The sequence below is a fragment of the Brachyhypopomus gauderio genome, chromosome 19 (assembly GCF_052324685.1).
Source record: "Brachyhypopomus gauderio isolate BG-103 chromosome 19, BGAUD_0.2, whole genome shotgun sequence".
NCBI lineage: Eukaryota > Metazoa > Chordata > Actinopteri > Gymnotiformes > Hypopomidae > Brachyhypopomus > Brachyhypopomus gauderio.
This window is the reverse complement of record NC_135229.1, coordinates 9,977,942-9,996,027: the sequence shown is the minus strand read 5'-3', so window position 1 is coordinate 9,996,027 and position 18,086 is coordinate 9,977,942. Positions and strand designations below refer to the sequence as shown.

Here is an 18,086-nt window from a genome sequence, read left to right as displayed (position 1 = left end):
TGGCAGAAAGAAGATCCTGACCGCGACTGCTGTGCGCTACCTGAAGCGTAATGTGGAGAAAAATCCCCGCGTGACTGCTAAGGAACTGAAAAAAGACCTGTCAGATGTGGGCACTGAAGTTTCAGCTCAGACAATAAGGCGCGCACTGCATAACGAAGACCTCCATGCCAGAACGCCCAGACGCACCCCCTTGCTGACTCCAAAGAACAAGAAAAGTCGACTGCAGTATGCCAAAAGTCATGTGGACAAGCCACAAAGGTTTTGGAACAGGTTTTGGAAACTAAATTAGAACTGTTTGGGACAATGGACCAGCGCTATGTTTGGAGAAGGAAAAACCAGGCTTATGAACAAAAGAACACCTTGCCTACTGTGAAGCATGGCGGGGGGTCAATTATGCTTTGGGGCTGTTTTGCTTCTAATGGTACAGGAAAGCTTCAACGTGTGCAGGGTACCATGAATTCCCTTCAGTACCAGGAGATCTTGGAGGAAAATGTGATGGAGTCAGTCACAAACCTGCGGCTTGGGAGACGTTGGACCTTCCAACAGGACAATGATCCGAAGCACACATCCAAGTCCACTAGAGCATGGTTGAACATGAAAGGCTGGAACATTCTAGAGTGGCCATCGCAATCACCAGACTTAAATCCAATTGAGAACCTCTGGTGGGACCTAAAGAAGGCAGTTGCAGTGCGCAAGCCTAAGAATGTGACTGAACTGGAGGCTTTTGCCCATGAAGAATGGGCTAAGATACCCATAGGTCGCTGCAAGACACTTGTGTCAAGCTATGCTTCACGCTTGAAAGCTGTCATAACTGGAAAAGGATGTTGTACTAAGTACTAAAAAATAATGTCACTAGGGGGTTGAATAAAACTGATAATGATGTGAGCACAGTAAAGACATTTGTGGTTATTCCATCATAAATATTATGTTATGTTTGTCTAATTTATAAGTGCCTCTTTGATATAATTGTAAATAAGATGACTGAAATGATCAAAATCAATGTCAAACTGGCCAAAACACTTTATTTCAGTGGGGGTTGAATAAATTTGATCACAACTGTATATATATATATATATATATATATATATATATATATAAACTTACCCTGCCCTGGGGGCAAGTTGTGCCACGAGACTGCTTTCAAAAAGCTGTATTTCTTAAATACTATATTTCACATCCAAAGTGACTGATTCCAGGGATGCACCACATCCTGAAATATATGTACATATTTTAGTTGGAAGAATTACTGTCATGGTCTCACTTTAAAGTCACTTTAAGTAAAAACTGGCACAACTCACCCCACTCTCCCCTACATGAAGATAACAGACTCTCTACTCACCTGCACCCAACAAGCAATGTTTGATCACATTAATAGGAGAATGACAGGTTAAAAAGTCAAATAGTACTTTTAGGAATAATTGCAAAAATATTTAGTGTAGTGTCATTTCTGGATCCAAACTTTGATTTTGACAAGCTAATGAAATAGATAAATCCACCATTCAGTGGATGTTTGAGTCTCTTGTTTATGCAACTATTAAAATCAGTATCATCATGGGAGTTATTCTTGCAGGAAGCCAAGTCTTTTTAAAATGCATGCTGCTGAAAAAGGGTGAGTGTTGTCAAGAATATACTGAAGTCACTTGTGCTAGAAGAGTACACGACCGTGAATACCTACTGCGCACTTGATGCCGACAGTACAATTGTGCTCATGCTTCTCTACTGCCCTCTACTGTCAAAGTTTTATATAGCATGGTACAATCCCAATTGAACCAGCAGAGGGCAATGTGTGAGTTATGCAGATAGCACTTTGTGAACTGTGAGACCACACCTGTTTTGACTTCATCATTTATAAGGCTTCTGGAAACATTTGCGTAGGATGTAGCTTATGTTGTATTCTCATCTGCCCTTTATCATTTTAACAGTGTGAGTCAATGAACCTTCCATACAACTCCACACTGGCTATGACATTGTTATTGTAGTTTTGTGTAATGTTTAGTTTACATCTCCCAGTGCTACTGATTGAGCTTGCAGCAAGTAGCCTAGCAAATATTTCATATTAAATAAATTACATAACTAGAAAAAGCTCATTATTACAAAGGACAACACTGGCTGGAGTAGTAATACTGGCTCGTTTTTTTGTAAGTCATCTTTAATGACACAAATTAACTCTCATTAAAGGTGTGCAGTGCATGTGCCAAATAATTTAACGTGTTAATTTAATTTCTGTGAGTGCTTTACAACATTGTAGATGATTAAATGTAAATTCATATTTATATGCTTAAGCTAAACACTCTGGGTCACTGACACGAAAGTCCTGCTTCCTGTTTTACTGCCACACAGTCACAATGTTCTCATTTCGTTCCTCAGGTGTTATTAATGCAGAACTGTGTGTTCGGTGTATCAACATAGAAAGGCAGTCAGTATACCTGCATGAACTAAGTGTACAATATAAATAAAAATTACACTGTTACAGGTGAAAGATATGTATATTACCAGACAGGAGGCTTTTTTGCCTACGCTGTCATTAACACTTAAATGTTAGTGTTTTACAAGCCTATGCATCATTAAAACGTAAATGATAATGTTTCAAGACCAGTTACAGTTTTTAAGAGTCTATACGAGTCCACAGGTTAATTTCATCACAGAGGAAAACATTGCTTCAGCATTGAGAAAATTAATTTCAACTGTCTGACAGGTGACCAGAACCCCCTGCTGATGGTGAAATTGCTTCAGTAATACTCTCAAGTATGATGGTGCTACAAACCTGCACTCACTAACCTCTTCCTTTGTTTCTTTGGCATGTCTTTATAAGACATCTCTTATCAAGCATTTATGAATGTGTTCAAAATTTTTTATTATTGGCTATTATAAAATCAGTACCACCAAACCTATAATGTATACATTAGATATATAATATAAAAGGGCACCAGTGACTAGTAGCTTGCCAAATGACGATCCCACTGTCATATATAGGGTTAAGCTTCAGTCAAATATGGCTTACTTAGTTTGAATGATCCAACAGATCATTTGTTTTATGACTACCATTTAACCAAAGTTATATCCTATTAGAAATGATTTGGCCTTCATTAAATATGGAAGTACTAAATTCGCATTCTACATGTTAACACGTCACTGTTGCCTTTTTTGTGTTATAATCCTAAGGTTTTTTTTAAGTTCAATATACAAGTTCAAATTCAATATTAAATTCAAGAGAAGTTACTTACTGCTCACAAACTTGATGGAGGCGTTGTATACTGGCCAGCCATGTTTTGGTTTCTTCCCTCTCTGCCACTCTATAGCTGCTCTGTAGTCTGTAATGGGGTAGCCATGCTGCCACTCTATAGCTGCTCTGTAGTCTGTAATGGGGTAGCCATCCTGCCACTCTATAGCTGCTCTGTAGGCTGTAATGGGGTAGCCATCCTGCCACTCTATAGCTGCTCTGTAGTCTGTAATGGGGTAGCCATCCTGCCACTCTATAGCTGCTCTGTAGTCTGTAATGGGGTAGCCATCCTGCCACTCTATAGCTGCTCTGTAGTCTGTAATGGGGTAGCCATCCTGCCACTCTATAGCTGCTCTGTAGTCTGTAATGGGGTAGCCATCCTGCCACTCTATAGCTGCTCTGTAGTCTGTAATGGGGTAGCCATCCTGCCACTCTATAGCTGCTCTGTAGTCTGTAATGGGGTAGCCATCCTGCCACTCTATAGCTGCTCTGTAGTCTGTAATGGGGTAGACATCCTGCCACTCTATAGCTGCTCTGTAGTCTGTAATGGGGTAGCCATCCTGCCACTCTATAGCTGCTCTGTAGTCTGTAATGGGGTAGCCATCCTGCCACTCTATAGCTGCTCTGTAGTCTGTAATGGGGTAGCCATCCTGCCACTCTATAGCTGCTCTGTAGTCTGTAATGGGGTAGCCATCCTCATCCATCTTGGTGTCGTCATACTTCCTAATTGCTTCAGTTTTGACTTCACTGTAGCTACCAGCATCTTCCCCATTACTCCACTGCACCACTGCAAACTTTCTCATCTTGCTTGAAAGACTGAAAGAAATGCATATATGCCATCACAGCTACTGTTCAGTCGTGGCTGTATTTAAAGTGCACGTCTCAACAGTGTGATGTAGTCACACTCATTTCAAGTGCAAGTGAGGGAGAAGGCTTCCTTCAAGGTGTCAGAGCTAAATAGATCACCGGGGCTGCAAAACGAGTGTTGTAGTTTATTAGCTAGTTTTTCAGCTTATACAAAGCAGAAATAAGGTGGTGTCTAACTATATGCTGACTATGCTGAAATGAGACCATTTTTTAAACTAAATTCTCTAAGCATCAAGAGCGTATGACAAGCCATCATGATACAACACTTCACTGGTATAATCAGAGCATAACTAACAGCTAGCTGATGATGTCCAGGAGCAAACTAGGCCTACATACATCACTCTTACTTTATACCTATAGATGCATAACTGTCTGTGTAATGATATGTTTATTTAAGGGAGGTTTTGGAATACAACACCCCAGTAACGGTCACGTGACAATAGTTTCAAAGAAAGCAGCAGAGTTAGGGAAAAGTTGGGTTTCCCTGAGACTTTCTGCTCTTAAATAGTATGTGAACCTAGTGCTAGCTTAACACATATTATGATGAGCTGAGCTGGTTTAAACTGTCAGACGAGCTTCTAAGAAATTCATGAGCTAAATCAATGGGTTGGTTTTGCATTCAAAAGTGTAAAATATCACTGACAGGACATTCTGTTCCATTAGTATTTGAATGTGTCAAATTGTCAAACTATTGTACGCTATAAAATTTTTGTATTTTACATTTGATAAAATATGGATGCGTTCCTCTTTCTGTCTGAATGACACATTGCTGTGGTTTAGGTGCGTATTGTGACTCAGATAATGCAAAGTAACCAATGACAAACCACCCAATGAGGCATGAGCTGTATATTTGTTAACTTGCTACCTCTGGAATGGGTGAAACTGTTCAGTCTAATATATATACCAGTGGCGAATGCTGGTCTTTCAAGGAGGGAAAGCTCAATTTCGGCTTGAGTGCTACAAGCAGCTACAACAAAAACCACCAGAAATAGAAGCTCGATTTGTCGCTAGTCGTTTTTAACGAAGAAAATGCCACTAAGAGGATTAGGAAAATCTCCGGTTCAACTCAGAACAGAATGAAAATTTTTAAAAATTAACATTAAATGCTCCTGCGGAGGTTTACACCAAAAGATCGCTGACAGAAACATTTGGACTAATCATTGCTCCTACAAGTGCTCCAGCCCCCCAGCCAACATCACTACTCCTACACTTCTACAGCCAACATACGGCAGTGTAATAAACATTGATTTCTTATTGCTATTTGAAACTTACCTTGTGTTTTCAATCTCATCATGGTCAGCACCCAATTATCCCACAGCAGGCAACTAATATACACTAACAAGATAAATTAAATACAACATAAATAATACAATAATAGAATACAAGTCTAGTATGGTTACATATGATTACATATATCATACTGTACTATAACATTTTAGTATGTTGTATTCCTCTTTAGTCTTGTAAGATTCATTGATCAAAAGTGCCACCCTAGTTTCAACTTACCTTGTGTTTTCAATCTCTCTTGATGACCTTCCCTCTCCCTTTGCCATCAATCCAAAGTCTGCTGAGCATAATACAGATAATAGTCAACAGAATAACAAAATCTACAAACACTTGATCTATAAATTACACTGTTGTGTACTATTTAGAAGTCTTAAATATGCATTCTAATCAATATCAGCAGTGATGTATCACAAGGATGGCTCTCCTCCTTATTGTGCGTTAGCTTAACGTTAGCTGGTACTCCAAAATGGATATCCTCATTTCAGCTCCTCGACCCAACACACTCTACAATCACACTCAAATGTTATATTTAACCAATACTTAGCTGCCCCGCAAAAACATCGCGTTTAGGTGAAATGGCATTAAGAGAGGAATTTACAATTAATAGACTGTCAGTCGTTAATGTGAAATCTCGCTAACCGTATTCGCGTTGCCTTAGCATAGATTTAGTTCCCTAAATCTGCTTATTAAGAGGTGGATAATTCACTAAAATGCTTTAATGCATATTTTAATGCACATGTTCTGCACATGCACATTCTGATGTCCTTATAATACACAATCTGGTTTTTTATGCGTATTAACCTGTAAAAATGTATCACAGATGGTCCACTGCTCAGTTTGACTGCGCTGCTCGTATTTGCTGCTAACTTCCGGGAACTATTGACAGGCTCCACGATCCGCCATTGCTGTAAAAAACTGCTCCATTGGAGTGAACGGAGTTGACGCGACTCTCTCTCTCTATAGGGCTCTGCTGGGTTCGCTCACCCCCCGGAAAAAAATTAGTTTCCTTTCCTAATTAACTGCAATTAAAAATAATATATAATAATAATTGAGACGACATTACAGCTTTAAAAACGCAATAAACCAATAACATATGTACTAGAAAACTTCTTAAGCAAAAATAAGGTTCCAACAAAATAAGGTTCACAGCTCCGTGTTCCTCGGGAGCAGAATATGTAAACAAAACACGCACGACGCCATCAAAGGGCTGAATCAGAACTAGCTAGCGGTGGTACGCTAATGACAGCTAGCGTCGCCACAGCGGGCTACAGTTAAGCCCGCCCATTAAGACGGAAGATATGATTGGTCAATTTTGCTGTCATTTGAAACATCACAGTTAGCTCGTTAGTTTCCTGTTTTCTTCCTAGAAACGTCAGAGGGCGTAATATGCCGACTTCAAGCTGATTGGTTTAGTAGCCTCACTATGCAAAATAGTAATGCATTGTGGTACCAAAATCTTATTTTGCACAGGGAAAAAATGGAATAATGTTTGAACAGTTAATGTAGAACTAAAATATATATGTAATATAGAACTATTCTGTTTCCTAAATATAATGTATAAATGGCCTTCCTTCAACTGTGTTGCAGGGAAGCGCTGGCTGTGTGCTCCCTTCAGAAGGAATGGAATGGCATGGAACTGAAGGTATGAGCTCCCAGTGACCTGCAACACATGGTTAGATGTCACCTTGGTTGTGGTGGCATCTAACCGTTTTTTCTAGTACAATGCGCAATTGTAATCTCCACATTGGGCCTTACCATCACGGGATACTTTGTTTCATTCGTTTTTAGCTACCACAAACCTCCAGGCTGTGCACTTTTGTACACTGTGCTCAATGATTTCAAGCCCGTGTTGGCTGGATCTAGAGCACAAACAAAAGTGACTCAAATTTGGTTTGACAACATAGGATTTGTGTGTCCACACATCCCCGAAAAAAAGCAGAGCTATCACATTAAGGCGCAAAAATGAGTTTGACTGACTATTTTACAATGTCAATGTATCTGCTTTAAAATAATCTAAAAAGGTGAGCTTCTGAACAAAAGTATTGGATATGAGTTTATCAAAATTCAAAGCTTTTTAGCTCCAGAATCACTGCGAGAATAATCAGTCACTTCTTAGAACTGTGATTGGCCAGGTAGTATTCATGCTGTGCAGTGATTGGCTAGATAGAGGAGGGCCATGTACTGACTTAGGGCGTACTCACACTAGGCTCTGTGATCCGGGCACGGTTCCCTGCCGAAGCACGGTTCGTTTGGCTAGTGTGAGCGCTCCAACCGTGCCCGGGCCCGGATCAGTTAACCGTGCTCGGGCCCGCTTGAAGAGGTGGGCCAGGGCACAATTCATGTGCTCATTAGGGTTCTGGACCCATAGTATTGTTAACCTTTTAAATCCTGTAAAGCGCTTTGTGACAACATGTGTTGTGAAAAGTGCTATACAAATAAACTTTGATTTGATTTGATTTGATGTGGACTCGGGCACGGTTCGCTTCTAGTGTGAGCGCTATCCGTGCCCGGGCCCGCTTGGTGCCTCGTGTGATTGGTTCATTTCGCTGGAACTCAAACATGACGTCAGTGATGCGACGCTCACATTAAACAGTCATAGCGGCAAAGCGATTAGCAGACAATCGACAAATCTGTGCTTGTACCGTGTTTCTGCACTCCCAAAACGACTCCAAAAATACAATAAAAAGAGAATCGTTAACTCCATAGTGTTGTGTGAGCGCGCTTTTTTTCCAAATAAAGCGCCGTTGTGATGACGTAAGCGTGCTCGGGCCGGGTTGATGAAGGCAGTGTGAGTGCAGGCCAGAGGGGGAGGGGGGATAACCGGGCCCCAGCACGGAACCAGCAAACCGTGCCTAGTGTGAGTACACCCTTAAACTACAACACAGTCACTAGAGCTGCCTCAACAAGCCAAATACAGGATTAGAGCTGCAGGTATGAACATCACACACTGATAATGGAGTCAGACTGTGTTATGGTGTTTTATGTGAGCAATGTTGTGTGTATGTGTTTCCTCAGGATCTGGTATAAGAGTAAAGACACAATGCACACGGACATCAGATACAGTTTGTGAGCCACTGGAGAGTCACTACTGTACTGAGCAAGTCGGGGGCAGCTTGATGGTCACGTGATTCACGGAGGCTTCAGATAGTTCCAGGAAGTTCAATTTGAGTGCATAAACACAGAGACAGAACTGCGATTTGAGGATTATTGTGACCTTATAGCGAGCAAATTTAGGCTAATGTGAGAGCACATTGCTGTTTAATGCTTTGATTGTTTTATAATTGTTATATATTATGTTCATATGTACATATATATGTATATATTTAGAGGGACAGGAAGGGGTGAGAAATTCAGATCAGATTAATTTTCTAACATTAACATATCTTTAAATCATGGTGATTTCTGTAATCCCATGGTATTGGGGACCTAAGTAATCTAAATGACTAATGTACATTTTCTGAATTTCAGATACGACAGAAGGAAATTCTTTGACTTCATTGTGCAGAAATCTGCTTTAAAAGGGTACATTAAAACACATTACATTTACATCCAGACAGTATATGACATATTAAAATACATTGATAAATTATATATAGCTTGTCTTTTTAATACACACTTATTTACAGCAATGAATTCATTAAATAAATCTCTAATAATCTCAAATATGAATATCATGTCAAGCAGTTTTTCTGTGTCCTTTCCTCCGTGTTGTTAGTGTAGTGTCCACCATGGTTTGCTGTGCTGCATGGGGATGCTCCAATCGATCCGAGAAAGGAGCAAAAATGTATGGTTTCCCCACTGATACTGAGAAGAGAAAAAATGGTTGGCTCAACTCAGCAGGAGCAATCTTACCCTCACTAAAGATTAGAATAGCAAAAAAATATGTGAGGTAATCATCAAACACTGCATTTGCACTTTTCACAATAAACACACTATTGGAAAGCTTAATGCCTGATTTATTAAAATACAGAATAGTGCAGGGTGAGGGTGCTATCTGGTTGCAGGCTCCATTGAATCCCCTATGGTTCTTTGGCTTAAAGAGAGAGAGGAGAAAAAGACAGGAGAAAATGATTATTATGAGTATTGATGTGATATGAATTTGAACTTGTTGCACACCCTTAGTTGTTTTTTATACGTGTAATGAGTGTATACGTATCCAGTAAGTGTTCTCTAATACTGTGTATTCACCCACTATGGGATATGTATATGGGTAGACAAAACTGAGTTGTCATGTGTGAGGAGTAAACTCACATCACTCTGCAGGCACATTTTGAGGCAGACCAGTTCATCAGAACCAAACAGGGCAAGACTAGGCTGAGAGCAGATGCTGTTCCCACCATTTTTGTGCATCGTCCCGCACTCAGAAAGAGGAAGCCCCCTGCACTACGATGCACCACTGGACCTGTAAAGACAGGGCCCACAGCTGCTGATCACAACTATAGTGTTGACACAGGTATAATAAGTATGAACTCCTATAATTATATTATTTCTTTAAGTGATAGAATATTTAAAACTTAATCACACTAAATAGTATATGTCTTTTATATCCAGCAGTTTCAAAAACTGGAAATACGTTAATAAAATAAAATAAAAATAAATAAAACAAAATAAATAAAAGTATAAATAAATAAAAGGAAATAAAATGTATATATATATATATATATATATATATATATATAAATAAATTAAATATATATTATATATATATATATAACGCTCTGCATAGCGCAGAACAGGGAGGCGGACACAAACGCTGAGGAGAGTGAGATTTATTACAGGAAATTCCAAAAGCAGCGTCGATATATCGAGCACGGGTCATAACAGGTGGGCAGTCAGGACATGAAATGACAACAGACATACTCGGACAGATAAACCAAACACGACGGGGAAACACGGAACAGGCAGGAATACTTTGTAGCAGAAACAATACTCACTACAAACAGGTAGACAAAAAGACCGATACAGACACGGGAGACACAGGGACTATTATACACGGAACTAAACTAGGGACAGGTGATGACAATGACACAGGGGCGTGGTAACAAACAAGGAATCCATCAAAACCAACGAGCAGGGCGGGACAAACAGGCAGGGAACACAGACATGAGGGAACCCAGAGTGACAGCTACGAGAGGGGGCGTTGCCCTACGTGACAATTATATATATTATAAATATTAATTAAAAAATAAATTTTTTAAATCTAGATTAATCTCACTGAAATCTTGAAATTAATCTAGATTAATCTAGATTAAAATGGCTCATATGCGTGCTACCCAAGTAATGACTAAAAGTCAGTCTTTGAGATAAGGTTTCTTAATACAGAGGGTGCATTAGACCAGGGGCTCATCTCCTGTTTCCAAAATGCATCAATGCCTGCTTGAGGAAGCTGTTCTAATTTGATACTTGAAGAAAAAATACATGCTCAATAAAATGTAGGCTACTCATATTCAACGGTTTATTCAGTTAAATATGAATTTGTAAGCCTATATACTGTACATTAAAAGGAGTTGATAACATGTTTATTCAGCTAAACATGAGATTTGAAATGTAAGCCAACATTTAGTACATTTAACCTGTTTTCGGCGGCGGTGACTCTTCCCCTGGGCTGCATCAGTGCTTGACCCAGCGTCAGCAGCATTAGCAAACGGGTGCTTTGCGTTTAAATGGTACTTCAGACTGGTAGAACTCCTACAATAAACTAATTCCGCATTGCATACGGTGCAAACAACTTTAGTCTCGTCAATGTCTCCATTAGAAAGCTTCCTAAAAATGAATTTGCCATGCATTCATGGCTGCATCCATGCAAGTGTAACCCACTCAAATTATTAATAATCAAGTAAGTTATAATCCACCCAAATGAATAAAACAATTAATTAAACACTACAAACCAACCTAGTATTAACCTCCTCAGAAAATGATAATAAACTACATTCATTTAAAGAAAATAAATGGGTAACTATCAGGCCCGTTGACAGTCTTGCTGGGGCCCGGGACAAGAAAGTTTCATGTGCCCCCCCCCCCGATAACGTCATTTGAATTTCCTCTGTAGTATATAATATAGCCACACATCAAAGCTGTTTCTGACAGCTTAAGGTGGAAACATACTTGCTGTTTGCCCATGCGTTCGCGTACACAACCGGCTGCGTTGTGAACGTTACTGAGAACATACTAGCCTATGTGCAACGCGTGAAACTGGAGGCGTCCACTAGAGGGCAGAACGTAGAAAGGGCTTCGGTATTTTAACGATGCAAACATGGCAACACCCGAGGACATTAGCCTTTGGGTAATTTTACGGTCACGGCAGAAAAAACGACGACAGCGATCCCTTCGTAGGTGGTTTGTAAGGCCGTTAAATCAAAGACGTGGTGAGAATGGCGAGTTTGTGTCGTTGGATATCGTTGTGTGCATTTTGATGCTGGTTAGCGGCTACACTGCCCCTAGCGGTTTTGTGTGTATTGCACCTCGCGTACGCGTCGCGTTAACTTTTGGAGGACGTGCAAGACCTACGCGCCAAACCGACGCAGGATACGCGAAGCAGCCATGATGCGTACGCGTACGCGTAGTTAACAGCAAGTATGTTTTAGCCTTTACTGGTTTATACTTGACGCGTCGCGGCGCGAGGGTCCGCGCGGCGAAAATTACGTAATCGCAATGGCACCGCCACCGGGCCTCACGCGCTGTCGATTCGCGAGGTCGTGCACCTCTCGAATTTTGTAACTTCGCGCGCGCCGCGCTTCAGCGCAATGAACAAAGTCACGTTTGCAGGGTTCATACACCTTTACAAGGTGGAAATAAAGCACTTGTACGGCACTTTAAAGGTCAATTTCAATATTTCCCAGCACGTTAAACTTTAAAAAAATTTTTTTAATTAAGTTAAATATACTCGAAATTATTCGAAATAATTCGCTTTTTATCACATTATTTAATGGTTGTTTATTTTCAAAACACCCAATCTTAACGTCTTCACGTTCTCTCATGTTTTGTCCTGGAATTACAAGAGGCTCGTATTTGTTAACGTAATCCAGGAACTGTTCAGTCAGACAGCTATTTGTTGTGAAACGAAGTAGTTACAATTTCATGCATTTTCAAGTACTTTAGCCTAAATTTCAGCATTATTCAAACCTGGAACACAATGCAACATTAAAATTCGTCAGGTAAATGTTTTTCCTTTCTTTTCTGCGCTCCAGATTTCTGTATTTACTTTACTTTAACGATCCACCACTGTATTTCCCGCTGTTGGGCGGGTACCAGCCGGCTACAGTAGGTGCTGGATCAAACCATTTTTCAGTGTGAGGCGGGGGTGTATGCACTTAATGGAAAATATGCAGATAGGTAAGAAAAAAACATATATTTTAGCCATTTAGCTTATTTTGAGTAAAGAAAGTTATAGTAATGAAAGATTTCAAGATTATTTAAAATTATAGACTTTAAATAAAAATAAATTGCTGGGCTCTTTGATGGGCCCCCCTGGCGCTGGGGCCCGGGACAACAGACCCGGTTGTCCCCCCCTGTCGACGGGGCTGGTAACTATAAATAAATAAATAGAAAGAAAGAAAGAAAAAGAGGAGGGGGGGGGGGGGGGTTTATGCTGACGCACCACGCAGCACATGTTCAGTGCGAACGGCGAAACCAGGAGACTGGCGAGAGTAGAGGGCTCGTCAGCCAAAACGGTTTTCCTCCATATACCCATATACTCCCTATATCACTAATACTCTGGTTCTATGATAGATTGGAGAGACATTGTTCTGTGGGATGGTGCCTTATGATGCTGGCTGGTTGCTGAAGACATCCAAACGGACACGTGAGGATTCGCTGTTGCTATTGTTTTGTCTTGTTCAGAAGGATCCAAGTAAGAGAGAGAGTGTTTCACACTCTTACTTTTTTTTTTGTTTTTTTTTTTTTACCTGCAGGTACATTTTTTGAAAGGCCTAAGGACTGCAATTTTTTATTGATCACAGTAAAAAGAAACAGAGGGACTTCACCAAGGTGACTCGTCTGTATACAACTTAATGCTCATTTCACAGACAAGACGAATACGTTTCACAGAGGGAGTTTATTTTTTTTATAAATGTGTAAGGAGCATCCACCAAAATAGTTCTTGCATTGTTACATTGAGAGTAAAAAGAAAAAGAATAATAACAATTCCTACCACGGTATGCTCGGGCCTGATAATTCTTTATTCAGAGTCTAAGGTTGCTACCTTAGACTACCTGACTACCATAGACTACCATTGCTACCTGACCCACCTAAACAAATTTCTCTTTTCCTTTTGTTGTTTACACAAAATGCTTTTAGTGTTCCTTGTGTACTAGGTTACACAAGCACACGTGCGATTTGGCGTGGGTGGTAATTCACAGGTTTGAAAACTCGTTCTCGCCCCCTACTGTGCAATTTGGTTAGGAATACAGCCAAGCTAAACTATCAAGGTGAATGTCATCAGTTTGCTTACCTATTTTGACCCAGTTCCCAACCCAATTTTAAGAATGGATTAACGGCGATATTTTTTATATCGCACAATAAGAGTATCAAATTAACGAACGGCGTTAAAGCCGATAACAGCCCACCACTTATATATATAAGACAGGGGTACTCAACTGGCGGACCGCGGTCCGGATCCGGACCCGAACGCAGTCCTGTCCGGACCCAATCTCATTCCTGATTAACCGGATACGGACCAAAACAAAACCGGAGCATTTATTTCAGGGCTATTGAAAAAACACTCCGTCACGAGTGTTACGTTCGCCACCCCTGCCTGCCTGCGAGGGTCCGCGCGGCGAAAATGACGTAATCGCTGTGTCGGTTCGCGAGGTCGTGCACCTCTCGAATTTTGTAACTTCGCGCGTGAACGATTCAGTCAAACAGATATTTGTTGTAAAACCAAGTAGTTACAATTTCAAGCATTTTAAAGTACTTTAACCTAAATTCCAGCACTTTTCAAACCTGAAGCACATAGCAACATTAAAATTGGTCAGGTAAATGTTCATTCCCCTGTTTTGAGGGGTGTTTCTACCACATATCGTTTCGGAGAACACTGCAATGACGCTCGCGAAAGTATAAACCCCCCCCCCCCCCCCCCCCGCTCAACAACGTTCGCCACCCCCGCCGCACCGGACCTCAGGTCACAGGTATCTGCCAAAATTGGACCGCGGACAAATTTAGTTGAGTACGCCTGATATAAGATATAGATGTCGTATAGACGGAAGCTTCTGACCTGATGGTATATAGGGAAATTTCAGAAATCTAGCGTTGTCACGTAGGGCTATGCCCCCCTCTCTTAGCTGTCACTCTGGTTCCCTGTTCCTCGTGTCTGTGTTGTTCCTTGCCCGTTAATCCCGCCCTGCTTGTCTGTTGCCCTGGTTTCCCTCTGTCTGCCCGTGTCTTTATTGTCTTCACCTGTGCCTAGTTTAGTTCCATGTATGTATACTCCTGTGTTTCCCTAGTCCCTTGTGGGTTATTGGTTCTATTGTGGTTTGTTTGGCTTTGTGATTATTCAATGTTATCGTTGTTCAGGTATTTTGCACCTCCATTGTTTTCTCTCAGTTCTTGTTTCCCTGCCCTGTTCGTTTTATTTTGTGTTATCATGCCCCTGTATCTATCATGTCTGGATGGCTCTCTGGTTACAACTCCTGCCTGCCCTGTTGGCCACGATTATGGAATTTCCCTTATTAAATCCTCTCAGCGTTTGTGTCCGCCATCTTGCTCCGCAGAATATGCAGCGTTACAAGTGTTTCTAAGTTGTTTACTTGTCCAAAGGTTATTTCTTTAGTAATGTGGCCCAAACTTCAAGGCATTACTATAATGGACTGAACAAAGCTCCTGCTTGAATTACAGCCAGAATAGCTGTAATTGTGACGTTGGGACAGAAGCAGCAGGAGGCAGAGGCTGAGGGTGACTGGTTTTATTATCCATGTCGAACTCAAATACTCAGGCATCAAGGCAGTACAAACAGGAACAGAAAAAGAGCAATGAAGGCGGTTTAAATAGCATCAACGGAGTGCGAAGGCGAATATAACAACAAGCAGGTCTTTTATCCCACGGAGCGAGGCGGGGTAGTATGGTGAATGCGCAGCACTGGACAGCGCGACCTGTGGGAATAAATACACCACCACCTGATTAAGTGACAGGTGTCAGTACTCCGGTGATTGGGATGGTAGGAGTACGCTCCCTCTGGCGACATCCAGGCTGACCTACCGTGACAGTAATGTAATGAGTAGTTTGAGTTGTGTGAGGGATAATTATGTAATTATACCTATGAAAATTTCTAAAAATTATTATATTTGTTAGCAATCACTTTATAAAACAGTTGTTTATTATACTTTACAGGATATACTGAGCATACTTTAAATAAAATATTAAAAACGGAAAAAAATGAATTACACAGTTATTATATACAGTTTTATTTATTTTATTTTGTATTTAAGCACAATGTTTAAAAAGCAGTGTGTAATGGTCAGTTATAAATAACCATTACCCCCTCCAGAAAACACAGCCAAAATCACACTCAGTTTCTTAGTTAACAAAATCACATTTAAAACTGTAACTGTATCCATTCTGCACAGTTAATATTTAAACCACAACCAGGACATACAAAACGTAACCGTTACACATCTTTCAGATGTAACAAGAGAACCAAATGATGAGATGATCCGTTTCTTTTTGACACTTGAAAAAAAATGATTTTTTGATCGCATGTTTTTTTTCCTCTTCTTTGGTCAGTGTTATCAGTCTCTCAGTCTGATCAAAGCCAGTGCAAGGTTAGATCATTACCAAATGTCCACCGTACCATAGTTCACACATAGTCTCTCCTGTCATAGCCACTGGGTGGTACAAACCGTGTGGTGGAGTAGACCATCCTGCCTGCCGTACCGTACCTTTTCTCCTCTCGTGGGGGGCAGCTGCAGCAGAGAATCACTCCCCCGATCAGTAGCAGAGCGGCGGCAGCCCAGCCCAGGTAGAGGGATGCACCTATCTCCCTCTTCTGTAAGTCCGGTACGAGCGGGTTGTAGAAGGACGTGATTATCGCGTGGGCCGTCCAGTAGACGGGGATCAACTGCATGACTGCGGCACAGATAAACGTCGCTCCAGCTGTGATCATCACCTTGGCTTTGGTCTGTTCCTCCTTTATGCAGTTAGTGCACTTGGCCCCTATGACAGACACTAAGACCCCCAGGACGCCCAGCAGGATGGAGATCACACAGAGGGCCCGGGCGGCCTGCAGGTCGGAGCTGAGCGCCAGCATGGAGTCGTAGACCTTACACTGCATCTGCTCCATGGTCTGCCACACACACCTCATCCAGATGCCCTCCCAGATGACGCACTGCGAAGATATCACGACGCTGTACACGATGAAGGCCGTGACCCTCCACATGGGCAGGGCGCAGGATAAGATGGCAAGGATCCATCCGAGAGACGCCAGTGTGAACCCCAGAATCTCCAACCCCAGAGCCACCATTCTGTTCTCCTGAAAGCACTACACTTGTAGGGAATCCACTCCAGAAACCAACCCGCACAGTTCAGTAGCTGAAGGAGATTGTTGTCAGTGGCCCGGTCCTTTATAACTGTGTCCTGTAGGGGAAGGTGGAGCCTTCCTGGTTGAGCTCTCATGAGGATTGGTCCTTTTCAAAATTTATTTTTTTGTAGAATAGCCTTGGCATAGAAACTTGTCCAACTTGTATGAGAAGTTGGACACTATGGAAGGAGAAAATGATCTGTACAGATTGGCCAGACAGAGAAACCGTGATGGGCATGATGTGCAGCAGGTTAGGATGATAAAGGATAAAAATGGAAATGTGGTGTCTGGTGAGGAGAGTGTCTTGGGAAGGTGAAAGGAGTATTTTGAGAAGCTGATGAATCAAGAGAATGAAAGGGAAAGAAGGTTAGAAGAGGTAGAGGTTGTGAATCAGGAAGTGCCTCAGGTGAGCAAGGAGGAAGTAAGGGCTGCAATTCGGAGAATGAAGTGTGGTAAGGCAGTTGGACCTGATGATATTACAGTGGAGGCATGGAAATGTTTGGGAGAGACAGCAGTGGAGTTTTTGACTAGGTTATGTAACAGAATCTTGGAAGGTTCTAGACGAAGCATAATGATGCCGATTTTCAAGAATAAGGGTGATGTTCAGAGCTGTAATATTTATAGGGGAATAAAGTTGATCAGTCACAGCCTGAAAATACTCTTACAAATAAACATTATAAGAATTTGTTTGGATGGAAAGTCTCTCAAGAAAAATAAAACATAAAAAAGACTTTGAACAAGCATTGGTATTTCAGTGGTAGAATTCTCACCTGCCTTGCGGGAGACCTGGATCAGATTCCCGGCCAACGCAGAAGCTATCCATTCCAGACAAAGGATTGTCTTATTTTTTAGCATTACGTTACAAACAAAAATCACACAAATCAAAACCTGCCACGCGGGTGACCCGGATCCAAATTCTACCACTGACCCACCAATGCTTGTTCAAAGTCCGTTTTATTTTTCCTGAGACAGTTTCCTTCCAAACAAAAGGAGAATTCTCATTTGTAAGGTAATGCTAAAAAACAAAGCAATCTTTTGTCTGGAATGGATATTCTCTGCATTGGCTGGGAATCAGACCCGGGTACCCTACACGGCAGGCAAGAATTCTACCACTGAGCCACCAAAGCTTGCCCAAAGTATGTTTTGTTTGATTTTTCCTGAGATAGTTTTCATCCAAACAAAAGAACGTGATTTTGATTTGTA

The 18,086-nt window shown here is 41.2% G+C and overlaps 1 protein-coding gene across 1 annotated transcript; it reads right to left on the bottom strand.

The window, feature by feature from the left end:
- Positions 1 to 15,856: 15,856 nt before the first annotated feature.
- On the bottom strand, positions 15,857 to 17,361 carry LOC143482629 (claudin-4-like). Its single transcript, XM_076981033.1, has one exon. The coding sequence runs from the start codon at positions 16,824 to 16,826 to the stop codon at positions 16,164 to 16,166; it is 663 nt and encodes a 220-aa protein (XP_076837148.1). The 5' UTR covers positions 16,827 to 17,361; the 3' UTR covers positions 15,857 to 16,163.
- Positions 17,362 to 18,086: the final 725 nt, after the last annotated feature.

Excerpts from the sequence above, each read along its gene's own strand:
- LOC143482629 (XM_076981033.1), bottom strand. The coding sequence starts at position 16,826 with ATGGTGGCTCTGGGGTTGGAGATTCTGGGGTTCACACTGGCGTCTCTC.